Source organism: Crinia signifera, chromosome 5 (assembly GCF_055691185.1).
Source record: "Crinia signifera chromosome 5, ASM5569118v1, whole genome shotgun sequence".
NCBI lineage: Eukaryota > Metazoa > Chordata > Amphibia > Anura > Myobatrachidae > Crinia > Crinia signifera.
In genome coordinates this window covers 317,070,436-317,085,044 of record NC_139221.1, presented here as the reverse complement: position 1 = coordinate 317,085,044, position 14,609 = coordinate 317,070,436, and the positions used below count along the sequence as shown (strand labels likewise).

The 14,609-nt window shown below is 44.0% G+C and overlaps 1 protein-coding gene across 1 annotated transcript in view; it reads left to right on the top strand.

The window, feature by feature from the left end:
- PHF20L1 (PHD finger protein 20 like 1) overlaps window positions 1–14,609 on the top strand; it is an 88,203-nt gene that overhangs the window by 15,499 nt on the left and 58,095 nt on the right. Inside the window, exon 3 of the mRNA XM_083144858.1 lies at window positions 14,285–14,456. Coding sequence (XP_083000984.1) covers window positions 14,285–14,456 — 172 coding nt within the window. The remainder of the gene's footprint in view (window positions 1–14,284; window positions 14,457–14,609) is intronic.

The following is a 14,609-nucleotide window of genomic DNA, read 5'->3' as shown; positions in this document are numbered from 1 at the left end:
TATCTGACTTTGACTATCCTTTTGACCATAAATAAGTTGATTTGGTCCTGGACAACCTACCCAAGGCACCCCTGTAAGAGCCTCACATCACCCCAGGGTGCCTAAGCACACAGTTTGAGAACCTCTGGGTTATTGAATTTAAGGAAGGTGATTAAAAGTCTCTCTAAAAGCGCAAGAAATTCAATCATCTACTTATTTAATATGCGACTATTCACATGTAAACCATCTCCGCTGAACACAGAACGAAGTCGTAAGAGTTGAACCAGCGTTTCATATATGATCTGAGTCCCCAATGCAGCATCTTATTCCATGGCATCTAGAGGCTTTTCACACAGATTTTCTCATTTCTTTTACATCCGCTTGGTTACAGTGACCTTTGGGTAACGGTCTCATGACTTGGGGATTAGAGCAAATCAAAAGGTGTGGAAAAGCAGCGCTGGGTATACTAAAAGAAATTCTGCTATAAACCAATTGGACTGGTTTTACAAATAAAGAAACCTTTTAATAAACATATTGTGACCAATATGCAAGACGTTAATAAAAAAAATAAAAACAAATAAATGTGGTATGGAATATGTTTTTAAAATCGCTAGTGCACTAGACTTAAAAAGCAACCTGTTCATTTCCTGGTAAACCTGAATTGGAATATGTGGATCTGTCCCTTCCTATTATGCCCTGTGTATCACTCCAAAAGGTAAATAGTGCTTTTTACCATTCGCCCATGTATGGCCATGTATGGGCACAGTCCCGCACTGTTGTTTGTCTCCTTGGCAGGTGTTTTTTAGCTGGTCCAAGAAAGGGTTCAGTCCACCAATGAAGGATAGCTAGCGGTGTAAGGGTTTGATGTCAAAAGCTCCTGTGCTGTGGTCAGCAAGAAAAATGTAGGGCTGGTTCAGATAGGTCCAAATGAAAGGCAAAAGTAGAGGGAATGGATACCAGGATTCTGTAGGGCACCCTAGAACAGGCTTTCCCAACCACGGTCCTCAAGGCACACCAACAGTGCAGGTTTTAGTGATATACAGGCTTCAGCACAGATGGTTTAATCAGAATCACTCAGGTACTAATTAAGTCACCTGTGCTCAGGCCTGGATATCAATAAAACCTGCACTGTTGGTGTGGCTTGAGGACCGTGGTTGGGAATGCCTGCCCTAGAGTATCAGAATTTTTTCCATGGCACCCCTAGGCCCCAAAAAATATATATCAAAAAAAGTAGATTGTGTATATATGTGCTTCTTAGGTTGTTATGTGGTAAAGGGCAGGATTTGGTTCTGATTGTACATATTTTATGATTGGCAGCCACCAGCACTGGTTTTGTCCAGAAATAATTGATCATAAATAATTTGAATTGGTCCTCGACGACCAATCCAACACTTGCTAAAGATCCAACTGCAAAACCTATTGCACGCAACTCTTATGTACAAACCATTGTGCTAGAAACAATGCACTTTGTCGTTCTGCTATGAGATTGGTAGCTGACTTACATTGTGGCGCATGTGCTGTATTTATGTTGTCATTTCTGTTATGAACCTATATTACTAAGTTAAGGTACACATATATTAGTCCGACTTGTCTGACCTGATTTCCCCCTGCAGCTCCCCGGGAGGGACACACACAATTTGGCACTAGATGTGCCAAGTTTTGCAAATGATACATCGCATGCGTGGACACTGCAGGGGACAGTGACACAGAGGCGGCAGTAACATAGAGCCGGGCAGGGGGAGCCGGGAGCTGTCAGTACTGAAAAAAAAAGCCAATACAATGAATAAGCAGCCTGTGATTGGCTGAGCGCTCTCAGCCCATTGCTGACTGGCTGAGCGCTCAGCCAATCTCAGGCTGCCCATTCATTGTATGGGCTTATTTTTTTCCAGCGCTGACAGCTCCCGGCTCCCCCTGCCCGCCTCTACGTTACTGCCGCCTCTTTGTCTCTCGCAGCGTCCGCTGCCTCTGCCCTACTAGCAGCGTCCCCCGCTCCCCTGCTCCCTCCGCCTTCCCGGTGCATTGACACTTTCCTGCTCCGGTTTTTCCTGCCCAACTCCTTCGCCGGCGTCCCCCGCCGCCCTGCCCGTCTCCCTCGCTGTTGTCCGCCGCCTCTGTGTCCCTGCCCGGCTGCACATAAGATTTAGCAAATCTTATGTGCAGCCGGTCCGACCTCCCGACTCTGACCCGATGCGCATCGGGTCGGACCGGGTGTCTAAACCTGCGATTTGGCCCGATTTCACTGCTCGATCCATCTGAATCGGGACCAAATCGCAGAGTGTATAGGGGCCTTTAGGGTCAGTTGTATCAAGCTTCAGAATGCGATAAAGTGGAGAGTGATAAACAGCCAGCAAGTCAGATCCTACAGATGGAGCGCCTGTCAGCCAGCCTGCAGGATCACCAGATGTCCTGAGGCTGGCGGGGAATGGGATCACTTGGTCTACAGCAAGTTGGTTGACAGTCATTAGGTTGACATGGTTCTAGGTTGGCAGTCAAAAGGTCGACATGGGGATTTTCACTGTTTTTGTACCGGAATGTCGACACAGTCAACATGGACACTGGTTAAGGTGCTCCGCGTCCCCTCGCATGGCTCGCTGCGCTCGGCACACTATTTTATTCTCCCACCACGCCCTAGTGGATGGTAGGGCATGAAATGCCCCTGTCGGCACATGTCGTCTCCAAAAACAGAGAAAAACCCTATGTCAACCTTTTGACTGTCGATCTAGACCATGTCGACCTAATGCTTGTTTTGACCTAGAACCATGTCGACCTAGAACCATGTTGACCTATCCCCATGTTGACCTAATGGTGTCGACCTAACTATTGTCGACCAACTTGCTGTAGACCAAATGACCGTATCCCGCTGGCGGACAGGAGCTGCATCTGACGGTGACGTGCCAGCGTCTCACTCGCTCAAGTGTCCCCATCAGCGAGGCAGCGGGGATCAGCTTCCCTGCCTGATCTAAGCTCTCAGCATGGTGAACACGGTACTGTTTTATGGTTGTTATTTTTTTTATTTTTGGGGGATCCGTACAGCATTTGGCGTTCTGGGACTCCTGTCATTAGAGTGGCTGGCACAGTATTAAGCCCATCTGCCTGCTGACAGCTGTGTCCCCCTGGCCACCCCATGCTGTGTGTCTGCATTCCCAATGCTGAAGAGGGGCAACGGAAAGACCGAGCGCTACCCAGTGTGCGATTATTATTGGCAGATGGCGGGAGTAACCTTTATCATGTGCTGGCAGCCATGGGCTGTACTCCAAATAGTGAGGGTAGAACTGTCAGTTCTGAATTTTATAACCGTAAACACTGCGGTTTGTGTGAGATCAGCGCACAGAACATGCAGCCAGTCCATGTACAGGTCCTGTGTATTGTCTTAGCTGAGCACTGTTCCATCCATTGTCTGTATAATGCTTCTGCAACTGAAGCGCATCACGTACATTTATCTTGTTCCGGTCTCGTCCATACTGTATGTAGGTTCATAGTATAGTGTGGGAAATGACTGTCTGGAGCGTATGGGCCAGGCCTGACAGTCGGTTCAGCAGCTGTCGTAGTCCCAGCATGCCTTATCAATAATCGGCAGGGGGTGGGGGGGTTTCATTGTTCAGTCATTACATGTTTTACAAGCATGTTGATATGAAATAGGATATTTATATGTATATTGTTTGACTTCTCATAGTTATCTTGCTTACTTTGGGTGCTGGACAGTTTGCCGACAGTTGGGGTCCCGACAGTCATTACCCCGACGTCGGGGTCCCGACAGTCATTACCCCGACGTCGGGGTCCCGACGGCCACCGGCTATTCTCCCTCGTGGGGGTCCACGACCCCCATAGAGGGAGAATAGAATAGATGGTGAGTGTAGCCCGGAGTGTGTTGAGCGCAGCGAGCCCGCAAGGTCCCGATGCCAGTCAGGTCCCGATGCCGGGGTCCTGACGGTTGGGACCATATACCACACCCGCTTACTTTCACCGGTGCGGTCGGGGTCCTGACTGTTGGGACCATATACCACACCCGCTTACTTTCACCGGTGCTGTCGGGGTCCTGACGGTTGGGACCATATACCACACCCGCTTACTTTCACCGGTGCGGTCGGGGTCCTGACTGTCGGGACCACATACCACACCCGCTTACTTTCACCGGTGCTGATTAAACGCGTGCCACTATGTGTAGATATCACATCTCTTTGTTGTAAAATGTATTCCCACTGCCCAACGTCATTGCTAACATACTCGCACCTTTGTGGACAACTGTTCTGCTTTTAGATACCACTTTTGATATTGTGTTATGTTGTCCTATTTCACCAAATGCTTAGGGGGGCAGACTGGGTGATGGCCATCACCTGCATTTGTCAAACTGATAACTGCGCAATTGCATTCTGCTAAGTTATTATTATTGTTTATTTATATGGCGCAGCAAGGGTTCTGCAGCGCCCAACAGAATACAGACATTAGCAAAAACAAGAAAACACCAACTTACAGTACAAGGCAGTTTAGGACAAGTACATGGTAAATAAAGACCGGTGCATCAGGGGACAGGACGATGATGTAATTGTTATGGTGGCAGAGACCTAGAGTTAGCCGTCGTTAAATGAGTAAGGCAGAAAAAATACATATGGGAAGAATGCCCTGCTCCTGAGAGATTACATTCTACAGGGGAGAGACAAACAGACAGGGGACACACAGATGGTGTAGACCAGTGATGGCTAACCTTGGCACTTCAGCTGTTGAACTACACATCCTAGCATGCCCCGCATCCGTTTTAGCATGGCCAAATAGTAAAACTGATGCAGGGCATGTTGTGATGTGTAGTTCAACAACAGCTGGAGTGTCAAGGTTAGCCATCACTGGAGTAGACCGTAAGCATGTAACAGAAGCATGTAGACTAAAACCTCTCAATATGTCTAATTTGGAGAAGAAAAGGGATGGGGGGGACAGGATCAAAACCTTTGTATATATCATGGAGGGAAACATTTGTCACACGAGGTAAGTATTAGAACACGAGGACATGCACTGACACGGGGGGGAGGTTCAGGGGAAATCTGAGGACTTCACAGAAAGGGTAGTGGACACGTAGAATAGCCTCCCATCAGAGGTGGTAGAGGCTAAGACAGGAGATAAAGTTAAACATGCTTGGGATAGACATAATGATGTCCTTACAAAAAATAAGGATCAAATATTTGAGCTAAGAATACGTTTAAAAAAGCCGCAGCCTAGATGGGCCGAATATCTTGGTCCTTATCTGCCGACAAATGTTTTAATGAGGTTAGGATGACAGACGATTGGGTTTAATGAAGAAGTGGCTGTTGAGTGCCCGTTTGCAGTTCTTTGGAGCGTCTGAATTATTGTGTATTCTTGGCCAATTTCGTGCCGCACTCTCCTGTCCCGCTACCACCATGTGCATGTCTCTTCGTTGAGAGTTGCGATCGTTTGTTTGCCATGTTGCAGTCTGTGGCGGTGCTTCCCTTCTGGGTATCATCATTAACCTCTCACCAAGTGGCCGACGTACTGATGACAGCGACCAGTTTCTGCTGCTGACTGCTTTTGGATCGTGCTCTCTATACTTTCTGCAGCGTATATGGCTGTAAGCCGTTCATGGATTGATTCAGCATGACAGCAGGTTACAGCCAGCGCCGCACCATTGGAATCTGTCTGTATAATCCGATATCTACCGGGCACTTTTCTGTACACGGCTGGTTAGGGGTATTGCACCTGTGTTATAGCGCACTGTGACTCGCATAAGGAGAAGCGCACGCTAATAGTCTGTGGTGTGAGGGCCAGCGATGGAACCAATTTACTTATTTATGTTTGTTGTTGGTAATAAAGCTGGCGTACCCCGACATATGCAGGAGGTGCTTCTGCGGGTGCAGGATACGGCCACTGGGTCGACGACACTGGTTGGACCACTAAAGGTCCACAGGGCTCAGGTCGACAGCTAAGGTTGACAGGGGTCAAAAGGTCGTCTCAACATGAGTTTTTGCTGACATGTGCCGACAGGCAGTATTTCATACCCTACCATCCACTAGGACGTGGAAGGAGAATATAGTAGTGTGCCGTGTCCGTGTCGACCGATGTTGAAATTCAGGACAAAATAATGTTAAAAACTCATGTCGACCTAAGGCTTGTGTTGACTGTCGACCTGTCTAATGTGTTAACTTAAACCCTGTCGACCTTTAATGATCAACCTAATGTATGTCGACCCTGTGACCCACAGCTACAGGTGCGTGCATAGCTGCAAAATATGCAGGTTTCACTGTCTTACAGTTGGTTGTGCTTTCCAACCCGTATTTAATTGAATTGACCCTTTTCTCCAGAGTGAGGCCATTTCTTGTAAGAACAGGCACCGTGGGCTGTAGCTAAGTGTCCCCCCCCCCCCCCCCACGCTCCAGCAGACGACTCCTCCAGCTCTACAAGTATGCAGCCTGGTCTATGAATGCTATCCAGGGTGCTGGAATCCAACCTGCACTCCATGTCCCCCAGCAGAGGGCAGAACGCCTCTCGCCTTACACAACCTACTCCATCATAATACATTGGTTTTATGCCTTTTACACTTCTTTTACAAAATAATGTAAAATCCAGGAATGGCGCAAGTGTATGAGACAATAACCCGGTCTGTCTGGTTACTGTGGCAGACTGCGCTCATACGTACTGATGGAGAATGAGACCTTTATAATGACCTGCTCAGAGCCTGATGCTCCCTCATTAATACAATGTTGGGGGTACTCTTTTCCATCTGGACGCTTGAAGTTCTATCTATTGGTGGAACAACGATCTCCTCTAGCCCCCCAGTACGCTGCCTTGGTGTTATTCTTCATTCCTTCCTCTCCTTTGCACCATACATTTAGCACCTGTCACAGTCCCGTCGTCTCCGCCTCAAAAATATTTCCAGGATCAGATCCAACTTCACCCAGGATTCTACAAAGTCATCTCCAGACTGGAGTCCTATAATCTCCTACTTTCTGGCATCCCTGACAAACACCTCTCTCCACTCCACTCTGTCCTCAATGCTGCTGCCTGGCTCATCTTCCTCTCCAATGCACTACATCCACCTCCCCTCGCTTACAATCCCGCATGGCGACTAGAACCAACAGAAAATATATGCGCGGATTTCTGTACCTTTTGGTATGAAGTGTACTGCCACATCCGGTGGATGCTCTATAGTTAATCTATAAAGCAGTGGCCATATATACCGACACCTACGTTCCGTGGCCACACGGACAAGGTTTTGCCTTGTAAGGGATTTCCCCTTTAAGAAAAAAAAAAAATCTGAATTTGACGGCATCTTGCACGTCATTACATCCGGTCCCAGGTGACCTATCCGGGCTCATGAGGATCTCACCACTGGGGGGCACTGTTCCATGATAGTCTATTTTGATCATTCCGCATATTACATAGACCAACTGCCATAAATGCTATTTGTAAATAAGAAATGCATGCAGTCATCCTCTTGCACATGCTTGGTATTTACATTACTTAAGTGTGTTCTCTCGCAACACCCACAAACTTCTGCTTTATCTCGCTGCTTCCCATCTCCAGTGTTCTGCTCTAGGAAGTCACCAAAGCCGTTCTTACATAGTAACCTAACCCCATCAAATGAAAAGAGTTTATTCAGTGATGGTGATGGGTAATATTTTTTGATTTATCACAACATCTCCAATTTCCATTCCTGCCTCCTTTCTGCGGTCATGTGTCATTTATGTATTTATTTATAAGTGTACACACAATGCGATGTTGCTTGCGATTCTTTCGAATCGAACGGCAAGCAAAACGCATTATTTTTGGACTATATAGCACAGATCTGTACTATAGAGTCTTGCCTGCAGAGTCTATTTTACTGTTTAATTTACACTAAACGGGAGCGCGCATCGGCATTGAATCTGCATCGAATGTTGCTGAAAACCGTTTGATATCCATTCCGTTTGGTTTTGACTATAGAGTCAAAATCATACACACAAAATCTCACCGTGTGCACACAGCTTATGCGTGTCTTCATTTTACAATTGAGGAACATTTTTGTATTCTTTTTTGCTTCTATAGGCAAAATCCAATGTTTTTCTGTTGCGTTTGATGCCAATTAGGTCCCGATGCGCGCTCCCATTTAGTGTATATCGAATAGAAAATAGACCGTGCAGGCAAGACTAATATCGTACAGATCTGTACTATACAGTCAGAATAAAAGGTGTTTTGCTTGCCGTGCTATTCAATCTCGATTGATCGAATCGGGATCTACTCACAAAGCAATCCCCTTTATGTCATTGCTGTGTTTTTATTTAGCGTGCGATCTGTAAATGCATAGAGGAGGCTGCATACAAAGTAGCAGAGCCAGAAAATGCTGGCACCATGAAGTATGGTATTTACATATCCAGGTTCACAGAGCGGGTACGCAGAGGAAACAATAAGTAATTAGTTTATAAGCTACTGCGGGAAGGAGCTAGGCCAATGGTTCTTGAATCACGGCGCCCTAGAGTATCGGCAATCTTTCCCAGCACCACTATAGTAAGTTTTTAATTGATAAAGTTGGAATACGATATCACAGTACAGTAAATTGTCCCTTCCTGTGATCCTTAGGGTCAGTTGTGTGCTGGTGTACAGCTGTGCTTCAGATTGTCCACATGTTCTATTACTGACATTGGGTTTACCGATCACTTTGACCATAAATAAATTAACTTGATCTTTGACCAGCCACTCAAGGCAATCCTGCAAGAGCCTCCCAGCACCCCAGGGTGCATAGGCACACCGTTGGGGAACCGCTGAGCTAGGGGGGTGTCTCTTTATTTTAAGAATGTGAACACCATATATTTCACTAATATGTTATACCCCTCAACCAACTTGGATTAAACATGGGTTGCCCTGTGTGTAATGGGTGACCCGGATTTAGAGTTGCACCGAGGTTTGCCATGTGCAAGCACTATTATATAACAATAGCTTAAATAAAATAAATACATTTAAAATATTAATGTTTATTTTTTATTTGAAACAAACAATGTAATAAGTAATCTACTTTTAAGCACAGTGCGTTATAACATTGTATATGAAGTATCATTAACTTGCTAGATACTCTATTCTGCTGCAGCACCATCTGCTGGCTAATAGAGGTATTGCTTGAAATACACTGACTTGGCATCTCTCTAATTTATTAGCATACATTGGCAAAAATACATTAAAAAAAATACAAATCGCATATAAAATGTTTATATTGCATCACAGGTACCACTAGTATATTTAAGTTCAATTATTTATGGAGCACTAAGCTCAACCTTCAATTTGGTGTCCCTTTTAAATGCTGGAATAATTGTTCCCTAATTAGCACTTTAAGAAAAGGAAATTATGAAGAGCCCAATAGGATTTTCTGCAGTGGCTCAATTACACAAGCTGGGAAAAGGGGTAAAATAGGGTAGTAGTAGTAGTAGTACGTTTATTTATAAGGCGCCACAAAGTGTCCGCAGCGCCGTACATAGCAAACATAAAAACAAATGACAATGTAACGTACAGGGTGCGTTGATAAAATACAGTATGAATAGGGGTATAGCTGGTAGAACTAAAATCAGCATCAGTTCTGAAGTAGGTGTGGAAATTGTTGAGGAGACTGAAGATGAAGTAGAGGAAGGGAAGAACAGGACAGGAGCACAGGTGAGGTAATGAGGTAGGGTGAGGAAGGAGGGCCCTACTCATAGGAGTTAACAGACTAAAAGGAGGAGGGTGCACAAACGAAAAACAATAGGATAAGTAGGAACGGAGAGGAACGGAGGCAGGATAGGAGGATCAAAAGAGGTTAGGAGGAGGGTAGGAGAGGGCTTTGATATGATTTATTTCAAATGGTTCAATCAAACCAATTTTAGATTAAACACTACTAAAACATGCAAAAGTACTTTTCGGAGAAATGCAAAAACACACAATAAAATGAGTTTAGCATTAGCACTGGATATGCCACAAGGTTTAGAACTGATGTAAATATGAAGATCAAACCATGAGGGGTTTCTCTGCGCATTGCCTGTTTAATGTGTTGACGTTGTTTACTCTTTAAGTTTGTGAGTGTTAACTGTGGGTTTTTTTTCGTGTTCTGTAGGAATGTTGGGGAGAAGCTCGATGCTAGGCAGATTTAACACCCCTCATCTGATTCACCTCCATGTATCTTTCTTGTGTGTGTGATTTACTGCTTACTTTAATGAAGACCACAAGCAAAAAGAATGTGGAATAATACCAGAGATTCCCTTACAATAGGCTTTTTGTTTTAAGAAGTCAGTGGTTGTGCCTGTAGTCACAGTATATCTCCTTAAATAAAATGGAGTGGTTTTAAAATAAAAAAATAAAAATTTGGTTTAAACCAACGTGGTTTTTAAAGCCAACTTTGGTTAAAATGCATGAAAGCAAAAGAACGTTAGTGTTAGCGTCTTGGTTGACACAAGAAGGTTGACATTAATGATGTTGACATTGTTAAAATGTTGACATCATTAATGACTATGAAATGTGAACAACCATCTCAGCCTAAAGAATGACTGTGTGACATAATGGGGCAGATGTATTAATTCGCCCATAACAATTGTAAATTTACGGGTCCCGCTTCTGCATAATAAGGAGAGGCAGGCACCCATTACAGCCTAATGTATTAACCTCCCCCTTGCTGATAAGGAGAACCGTTATGTCCTGAGCCCACGACTCTCCTTATCCCTGTCAGCGCTGTTCGGATGGGCATTTAAAAACCACCTACCCCCTCTGGATGGCTCACTGAGCATGCACTAGATTTCGTGCACAGCCTGGAGCCAGCAGCAGGGATATCGTTGTTCCTGCAGTGGGATTAGGACAGTGCTAGTTCAGGGTTGGTGAAGCAGCCTGGCGGCTAACGTATGATGTATGTATAGAAGTCTGGTCATACATCGTTGAAGTCGCAAACAGTCTGGGGGGTTTGAAGGGGACAGCTGCGCTTTGCGTTACTCGCGGGCTGTCCTTAGCGCACGTTAGGTGCGCCGATGGTACATTGAAAAAAGTTATCCCCCCAGTTAACCAGTGTTAAGTGCAGCATATGCACTTAACGCTGGTAAATACATATGCCCCAATGTTACAAACCTGTTACTTGTGCCTCTAACACAGAGTAATAAATGTCTAAAATTATTTCTGTGTAATATAACACAGGCCTGTAGATCACCCACTGAGCGCCACACGTAGTCTTAAGATTGCTTTAGCAAATGTGTTCTATTTCTAATAGGCACTTCCAGCAGTGGCTTTGGATAGCGTAGAGGAAATTAAGGGCGCTCCTGTTTCTCTGCTACCTATCTTGGACACCCTGGGATCAATCCATTTAATCCCAAACACTCATACAGAAATGGGGGGAAGGGGGGGGTGTATGAAAGGACAGCACTGAGAGATTATTGGGTTGATGGAAAAGAAGGTTTTATACCAGTCCTAAATGACGCTTTGCACGTCTGGCGGGTTTTTTTTTTTTTTTTTTTTTTTTTAATTCTCGTTGCTCAGATGTCAGATTTTGATATGTAAAAGAAATGGTAGCACACATCCAATGTAGAGTGTTCTAAATTATGGACAACAGTGAAAAATATACATAGGGGAATTTTCTCAGGCATCTCTGAGGGCCAGATTCCTTAAGCTTCAAAAGTGATAAAATGGAGAGTGATAAACAGCCAGCCAATCAGCTCCTACCTGACATTTTTCAAACTCAGTCTGTGACATGGCAGGTAGGAGCTGATTGGCTGGCTGTTTATCACTCTCCAGTTTATCACTCTCCAGTTTAACACTTTTGAAGTTTAGAGAATCTAGCCCTAAGGATGGTACAAACATGCTGGGCAATCTCCGGTACAAGTAATTCGTTATGTAAGATGGTCATCTAGTGCACATTGGTTACATCGCTGAACGGTTTACCCCAATCCCGGGCCACCTTCATGACACCACCAGAAAAACTTAATGTTTTATTTTTGGATTGTTTGTTATTGTGGAATAAATATTGTGGCAGGGGCACCATAAGTTCACATGAAGTGAATATGAACTATCCATAAAAGGGTTTTAGAGCAGCACCAGGATAATATAGATCCAGTCCAGCTTTTACCAAAGAGGTGATTAAGGTTTGGCTGAGTAGCAGCACCTGTGGCTCTCTGTTAAATCTGTGTCCAGGGCAGAGGGTAATGGCTCCTGTAATGGAAAAGCGGCCCAGGTGATAGGCTGGGGGGGTGCGGGCTATGGTAGGGCCATTGCAAGCTGTGAGAAGTATGGTGAACTGTATTGCTGATACCTGCTGTATTGCTGCTGTACGTTAACCCTGTGAAAATACGGCAATGTTTGCTACAAATAAAAACGCAGACTGCATCTGTGCCCATTGTATGCGATTCCTTGTCACACTAGCTTTTACCAAAAAAGATACCTTTACAGGAGTGGCAGCAGCGCATGTGCATTGTGAGTATGGTTACACACCCATGTTAGACTTAAAAAAAATAAAAGAAACCTTTATAAGAGTCTATTATTTACATTTAAAACAATTGTACACGCCCCTGCCAGCTTTGTACCATTCTTATACTTGAGAAAATAGCCCTTTGTATTTTTTCAGTGTTCTCCAACATTTAGAACACACTGCACTTTGGATTTGTGTTACCATTTCATTTACATATCAAAATCTGACATTTGAGCGAGAATTTAAGGAGAAAAAAACGAGATTACCGCGAGACGTGCAAAGCTTTATTTAGCAAAAGTTTAAAACCTTCTTTCCCGTCAACCCAATAATCTCTGTTCTGTCCTTTCAGACACCTCCCACCACCATTTCTGTACGGTATGTGAGACTGGGTTGACAATGTCTAGGTCGAACACAAATGGTCAAGTGACTTGGTTCACACCTTAAAATGGTCGTCAAAAGCTTACGGTCGACAAAGCCATAGTCGACGTAAAAAAGGGTCAACATGGGTGTTTCACTTTTTTCATACTTTACGATCTAAGTGAGAATGTAATAACCTGCCAAACATAGCGATTTTTTGTTTATGGTCCATCTGGACCTGCAAAATAATGCCATACATCTAAAACCTTTATCTTGGAAGAAAATTAACAGAGATTAATGATTATGATCGGACGGCTCTGGGACGAGGTGTAGATTTTGTGGGAAACCGAATACAAACTAGGGATCTGTATGTAATGCTAAGTTCTGGCAGACATCAAAGTCCTTGATAGAAACTAGTTACTAATAGAAATCTATATAATAAAGTGAAGCGCTGCTAAAAAAAACACACAAAAAAAAGATATAAGCACAATGGCCAGCAAACACCCAATAATAATACAACGGAACATTGCATCCTATGTGGGAACCTGGCTGTGTGTTAGAAGGGACTGGGAGATGCACAATGCAGGGGAAATGGGGGAAAAAGACACAGCGAAACCTGGGGGAAGAATGACAATACCAAAACTACTTTTTTTATTTAATTTTTTTTTTTTTTTTTTTATACAAAGGAGACATTTTTGTTTTATAGGTTCTGTATCATTCCTCCTCTGTGCTATATAGAAAATAGTTGTTTAGAATAACGTATTAGCATTATTGTTTTGGTACTTATGTAATATCTGGGCTCCCGTTTTTCTTATGAGACCGCATCCCCTCGCGGGGCTCACTGCACTCGCCACGCTTCGGGCACGGTGGCTCGCTGCGCTCGCCACACTATATAAAATCAACTCCATGCTTAGTTGGATAGGTGGGGTATGAAAAAATGGGGTGCATTTAACATGGGAGCCCAGATAATACATAAGTAAAATTGTTTTTATTTAATAAAAAATCTAACTAGCCGATGTGCCTGGTTTCAAAGGTTTGCTGGGTGGCTGCAAATAACTGTCACAGTATCCAGACCAATCAGCAGATCACACAGCAGGTGCACAGTGAAAGTTCACCAACTGTCACAATTTCCAGAATACAATGGTGATGCATTGTAAATGGTATGTGGACGATTTGCCACATAATTCTGAAATAAAGCAACCAATTACAATGTCATTATTTTGTTCTACAAATCTTTGGACCAAGCTTTTGAGAAGGTGTGTGATGTGGGCTGCTCGGATAACGCCATCATAGAAATAAGTCTCTCAAGTCATCCTTATATTAATAATATATGCTTATGCTCATAATATAGATCAGGCATGTCCAAACTATGGCCCTCCAGCTGTTGTGAAACTACAATTCCCATCATGCCTTGCCACAGTTTTGCTATTAGGAAATGCTAAAACTATTGCAAGGCATGCTGGGATGTGTGGTTTCACAACAGCTGGAGGCCACAGTTTGGACATGCCTGATATAGATGATTTGTTTCTGTGTTTTTATTGATTGTGTGTTTTTTGTCTTTAGGTACCCATCCAAGATCGAAAAAATAGACTATGAGGAGGGAAAAATGCTGGTTCACTTTGAGCGCTGGAGCAGTCGTTACGATGAGTGGATTCATTGGGACAGCAGCCGGATCCGTCCTCTTGAGAAACCTGCATTGAGGAAAGAGGAGATAGGAGACGACGAGGAGATCTTTGTATGTTTTGAATCCCATAGTACACATTCTTTCACTGCCAATTGTTAGCTTGCCCTCTGGTGATAGAAGCCGGTATTGCAATTATGACATTTTCCTTGATTTTTTTTTTTGTAAAGTCCAGGTCTATATACAATTAGAAATAAATAATCAGGG